Below are 6,688 nucleotides of genomic sequence, written 5' to 3' on the forward strand. Positions count from 1 at the left end.
TAGTCTCGAGAGTATAACGTAGATCTGTTCGCTTGAATTCTATTACTGGTGTGCTACGGTAATAGTTTGTGATCTGTTGTATCATGGGATTCATAAATCGTGATTGTCCGAAAGCACTTACGACCGATTTATTGAATTAAGGAAAGAGATATCATATCTCGCCTCCATGATTTATTTACTGCTTTATATTATGCTGTTGTAATTCGTTTCTGATTTCGTTAATTTAAATATAATTCGCATATTTTCTCAATTCGATTTTTGCGCTCCTAACATGTATCTCGGTCTTCTCATGATTTTATTTTTAATATGGGCCTTTTTTGGCCTAGTCTTTATTGCCCCTTAATTAACCAGTAATTCTTGGAATTATACAGCCTTTTAAAATACAAAAAAATACTGTAAAGCTTTTTAGTTATATTATCTTGCGTGAGGCATAAGAATATAGAACTTCTAAATGCTGAGGCGTTGGAACACCAAATTCAAGAGATCTTGATAGGTAGCTCCGACCAGGAATTAGATATATCTCGTCGTCTTATGAGAATTAGGGTTATGCTTCTTCTCCATAAGCGTCTCAAACTTCTCATCTTTTATGTCTTTATTAGTTTTGGTTTTGGCGGTTCCCGGAAATATCGATGATGATCAAGGACATATAAGGAGGTATCTCTGCTAGTTATTCGAGGTTCATTGGGTATTATTGGTCTTTTTCTAATCTAAAATCTAATGTAATTGCTACAACAAAAAGTTTTGTGAGGTCTCTGATGTTCAATAAGCTTGTTTTAATACACAAGGTCTTTGGATTTTTCTTTCATCTTTGTTTTATAATGTTCTGATGGTTTTCACTTTCTTGCCTGGTAGAGAGACCATTTACATACTATGTGGATGGATGATTGTCTTGCTAGCTAGCTCTTTAAATGCCCAATGAAGAATTGCAACAGTAGGCTAGCTAGTCTACTGAAGTAATTCGTAGATATTTATTATTCTTCTTATATAATTCTCACTACATATTCTTTAATTATGTAAAAACTGTTATCAAATTCGCTATGAAAGATTATTCTAACATAATTGAAAGATCAGATCCCATATTCTTAATACCCATATAACAAAAAGTTAAATTTCAAAAGAAGTTATATTCCACATAAGCATACCATTGTTGTACACATTTGCTAGTTTGGTAGTAAATTTATCCTTCGATCGTATACATCACTTTTAACCCAAACAAAAACTAGCACACATGATCATCACTATGGTAAAATAACATATTGAATAAAAAACATGCATGATCGAGATCAACATTTTAATGCATGCAGCTTGGTATGAACCACTCAGATCTATAAGATCCATATGGAAAATAAGAACGATCGCATGTGTGCATTGTCTCAATTTCCTGTGTCTCGAGATTGAAGATAAGCATATCCTTTGTGTGACGTCCATCACAACCACTGAAATAGATGAATTTCTAATGAATCCATTAGTGTCATTGGCGAGCACAGTGATGCCTTTATCCAAAAGCATTGACTCCTCCCCTAGAGAATGAATCCGCCGTTTTGTTTTCTTCATGAAGTCTGATGAATAAACCTCGAAAACCCGGAAGGAGGTGGTTTCAGTACTGTCTCTCCATATTTTTTCAACCTTGAGGACTTTCCCTGTTACCGTGACTACCAGTTTTGTGACAAGAACTTTCCATTGATTACTTGGTTGAGAAAAGTAATTTGCTTTTGCCAGTTTAAAAATCGACCGAAAGGTTTCTTGTGGAATCCCTCCAGAGAAATCGAAGATTTTGAAACCCTTAGTCTCGCTTAGGAAATAAAGCTTGTGATCCTTGTAAACCATGTCGAAGCAATTTGAAGTTTGTGGGATTCGATTCCACGAGGTATCTCCTTTCTTGGAATAAAATACACACCAACCCATAAGTCCCCAAACAACTACATAATCTTTGGTTTTCTCGTCAATCCAAAACACAGTGGATCGCATGTTCCTAGCAAGGCCCCGTTAATACCTACGAATGTCCATTTCTCTTTTGTTATGTAGCTCATACTCGTCCCACAATAAATCCGCAGGAGGTAGATTGATCCTCTCGTGGGAGAATAGGTTCAAAATATAGAGATCACACCATCCATCTGACATAAGGAACCAACTTCCATGAGTTCCCCTACAACAACTCTTTGCAAATTCCACACCAAGATCTTGCGTTTTGTAAAGTTTGTCTTTTTCGTCGGGATTGAACAACGTGCATGGATTTGTCTTCTTGTCTCTAGAGAAGATGATCAGCCAATGGATGTGACCAATGGTCACCACTTGTCTCGAAGAAAAGTACCAAGACCGACAGACGGATTTAGCTCGTTGGAAATCAGCAAAGCCGAGGCGTTCCAACACTGAAATCAAGAGATCTTGAGGAAGACCCGACCAGGAATTTGGTGTATCTAGTCTGAGACGCTTATGAGAACTAGGGTTCTGCCCTTTCTCCATAATATGGCAAATTGAAAGAGAGAGAGAGACGATTCAAATCTTTTGTCTTGCCGTGGAACGGCACAAGGTAACGTCTGATTCCAACCTAAACCTAAGATTTCATTGCCACATAAGATAAGAGTTATAAAATAAGATTTTTATTATTATATGGGCTTCAGTTGGATTTACACAATCACCACGATCTTTCTTCGAGGATTGGACATTATTTAATTATTTGATGTTAAAAATTCATTTTTTCAAAAGAGAAGCAAAGTTTCGCAACAAAATTTTGACCAGGAATATTGGGACGTATGAGAATAATTAGGGTTTCGCTTATTCTCCATCGCAAATCCGAGAGAAAGGTAGGGAAATATCTGAAAAAATATAAAGCAAAATAAAGTCTAACACATGGCTTTTTATTTCATAAATTAAGTAATTAACAAAAAAAAAAGAGTAAAAATAAAACGAAAAGATACAACTTCCTCAAATAACATATTTTCTGTTTTTTAATTTCTAAAATAATATTTTAAAAAATCTTTATGCTATCAATTTTCTAAATTTCTACAAGACATCTCATGATTAATTAAGGAGAGAGTTCTAAAATCACTTTCCATTTTAAAACTTGCAATTTACGTGTTAACACGTATCTTTAGAAAGAAAAAATATCCCGCATATGTATTTTAAATGTGTTAATGATATATTAATTATTTATGTGTCCACATTAATTAATTATTAAAAACAAAATCTAAAAACAAAACATCGTGTATGCATTAATGCATAAACCTTGGTAAAAAAAACCATTTTGCTCAAGAGAATTGAAATGAAGAACGATCACAACCATAATGCAGATGCTCAAATTGAATTAAAATCCAATGTTGCTTGTATCCCTGTGCAAAAGATCTAGCTACCACAAAAGCTTGTGAGGTTTCAGATAATTAAAAAATAAACAATGATTTTGGATTTTTGTTTCGCTTTCTTGGATCCTAGAGAGACCATTTACATACTACGTGGATGGATATTCGATTGTCTTTCTAACTCCTTAAATGTCCATTGAAGAATTGCAAATTAGTGAATTCTCAGAAATATGGCAACGGCAGTAGGCATGTCTAATTATATATCTCAAACTTTTCTAGCAAGTAGTAGCAAAAGTCCAATTTATTTTTCAAAAGAACTACTTATTTTTATCCAATAAGTCAACAGCAAAATCTCACTTAAGCACATCACTAATTCTTCTACACATATTGCTAGTTTGGTTAGTAATTTTGTCCTTTGTATATACACTATTAACTTCTTTGTTTCTAAAACACTAGCATGTGATCATCATTAACTAATTAGAGTAAAAACACAAAATTGATTGAAACCAAAAGAAAAAAAAAAACAAAATCATATTGCAGAAAAAACTACATAGTTGAGAAATGAGAACAACAACATCATGTAAGCGTGAAACGAGGTACGAACCATTGAACGCTAGAGAATTGAAAGGAGGAAATATCAAATGTGTGCAGAGGCTCCGTCTTCTGTGTCTCAAGATTGAAGGTAAACATATGATTTCTGAAACAGAATGCATCACTGAAATAGATTGTATTCCTAACGAATCCATCAGTGTCATTGGCGAGCACAGTGATGCCTTGATCCAAAAGAATCGACTCATCTCCCAGCGAATGGATCCGCCGTTCTTTTTTCTTCAGGATGTCTGATGAATAAACCTCGAAAACCCTGAGGGACCAGGTTCTAGAACTCACTACCCACATTCGTTCAACCTTGAGGACTTTTCCTGTCAATGTGACTACAAGTGTTGTGACATTACTGTGCCAATTGTTATCCGGTGGATGACAATGAACCCGAGGCCATTTGTCCACATAGACCATCCACTCAAAGGTTTGTTGTGGAACCTCTCCAGAAAAATCAAAGATTTTGAATACATCATGGAAGTTTAGGAAGTAAATCTTGTGATCCCTGTAAACCATGTTGAAACAAAATGAAGTTTCCGGGATCTTATTCCACGAGGTATCTCCTTTCTTGGAGTAAACCACACACCAAAATCCAAATCCCCATATAACTAGATAATCTTTGGTTTTCTCGTCAATGCAAAACACAGGGGATCGTACAGACTTAATCCTACCATTGTATGTATCTTTTTGGCGACTTGTAGTGTTTAACTCATAATCTTTCCATAATAACTCCACGGGAGGTAGATTGATCCTCTCGTTGGTAAAGACGTTCACAATGTAGAGCTTATTCAGAGGATCCTTCATTAGGAGCCAGCTTCCATAGGTTGCCTTACAAACGTTTTTTGCAAACTCAACACCAAGATCTTGCGTTTTGTAAAGCTTGTCTTTTTCATCGGGGTTGTACAACGTGCATGAATAGTGGCTGTCATTGTTGTTGTTGGTGTTGTCTTCAGGGAAAAGAATCGACCAATGGATCTGGTTTTTGGGCACGGAGTGTCTCGAAGCAGAGTACCAAGACGAACATACTGATTTGGATCGTTGGAAATTAGCAAAGCTGAAACGTTCAAACACCGAAATCAGGAGATCTAGAGGAAGCTCTGACCAGGAAGGAGACGTATGAGAATTAGGGTTAAGCTTATTGTCCATGGAAAATTGGAGAAACAAGGAAAATCTTTTATATACTCGTTTTTGTTGTCAAATATGGGCTTCTTCGGTCCACTCTACAATTATCCATTATTTTTTTTGAATATAATGTTAAATTAGATTTAAGAAAAATAAACGTTTTTACAATGCAGATGCAAAATCGTGACGTGCAGCGAACCATGTTTGAATGGTATCAGCCCCTCCATTTCCAATCGTGCTTAACCGATTTCGAACATTTTTATCAATGAGTTGAACCAGCTTCTCCACTGTAGACGAGTGCGCCGAGCATTCCTCTCCCTCCAAAATGGAATGTAATGTGTTCTGGTATGTATAGGAAATAAGAAACCTCTTTGTCTTGTCAAGCTCAGTTCCATCCACCAGAACCACGACTTCTCTCCAATTTGCAGTGTACTTGTTCAAGAGCAGACCCTTAGCGAGTTGTTCCCACACCTTTCCAGAAAAAGAACATTGAAAAAACAGGTGGTCAGTTGTTTCCATGGTGTGATTGCAGAAAATGCAGGATGGATTGGCGGTAGAACTCCATTCTTGCATTCTGTCACCCGTGGAGAACCTATCTTTTTGAACCAGCCAATTATCCATTATTAAGCTTGCCAAGAATGTGTGTAGAGCATTTGTCGTGAGGTAGATAGATTTGTGCATTCTCTTCGAGGTCGTATGATTCCTTTGTTTGTCGATCTAAAGACTCCCTATGGCTTGAATCCTTGTGTAAAACAAAAAATATCTACCACAAAAGGATGATGATCAGTAGAGACACATGGATTCGGATTGATTCTGATTTCTGAATAATAATTAGTTGTTATTTTACACTTTTTGCAAACTAAAGATTTTAAGGCTCAACCGAAACATATATATAATGGCCTTTGGTTTAATAGAAAATGCTTTTCTTTGAATATTCTGCGAGGCATTGGATTCCAATGACCAATCTCCGAAATGTGTGAAGCTCTAGTAAATCAAGCCTACACAAAGGTGGTGAGGACTTTGATGTTCAGTTGTTCACTAAGCATGTGTGGCGCAAAATGATCTCGGATTTTTAATTGTTGCATCTTTGCGCTATGTTCTTAATTAAGGTTCACTTTCTCGGCTTGTAGACACTGTAGAGATCATAGCACAAAACGATACAGTTTTGTCTTCAGGCTCAGGAAGTGTCAAGCCCATAAAGCCCAAGGCCCGTGAACAAGAGTCAAAGAGTCTTCAACGTCTAACTGCAAGAGACAAGAAAGTATTAGCAGAGGATGAAGGACATAGTACGACAATGACATTGCACAATCGATTCAAGGTGTTGGGACCAGTTGATGAAGATGATGCCATGTAATCTCTCACAGCTGGCTGATCAAGGAACACTCTAGAATCTAGGTTTAATCTTGTGTAACTATATAAGAGAACATCTTGCAATGTAACCTCTTCAAGGATTGAATAATAAGAAACAGAACAATCTTTCACTCTGTTACTTTCTTCATGGTATCAGAGCCATGGACGGAACCATGGAACCTTACTTTTCACCTTCACTTCACATCTCAAATTGTGTCACCATAAAGCTCACTGAGCAAAACTATATCATTTGGAAGTCCAAGTTTGAATCTTTCTTGCGCACTCAAGCTCTCCTTGGCTTCGTTAATGGAGCTGCCAAACCT

The 6,688-nt window shown here is 36.5% G+C and overlaps 1 protein-coding gene and 1 pseudogene across 1 annotated transcript; both read right to left on the reverse strand.

The window, feature by feature from the left end:
* LOC104733394 lies at window positions 1,292–2,463 on the reverse strand (annotated as a pseudogene).
* Window positions 3,873–5,039, reverse strand: LOC104731295 (putative F-box protein At4g22170). Its single transcript, XM_010450622.1, has one exon. It carries the CDS (start codon window positions 5,037–5,039, stop codon window positions 3,873–3,875), a length of 1,167 nt encoding a protein of 388 aa, XP_010448924.1.

Source organism: Camelina sativa, chromosome 12 (genome assembly GCF_000633955.1).
Source record: "Camelina sativa cultivar DH55 chromosome 12, Cs, whole genome shotgun sequence".
NCBI lineage: Eukaryota > Viridiplantae > Streptophyta > Magnoliopsida > Brassicales > Brassicaceae > Camelina > Camelina sativa.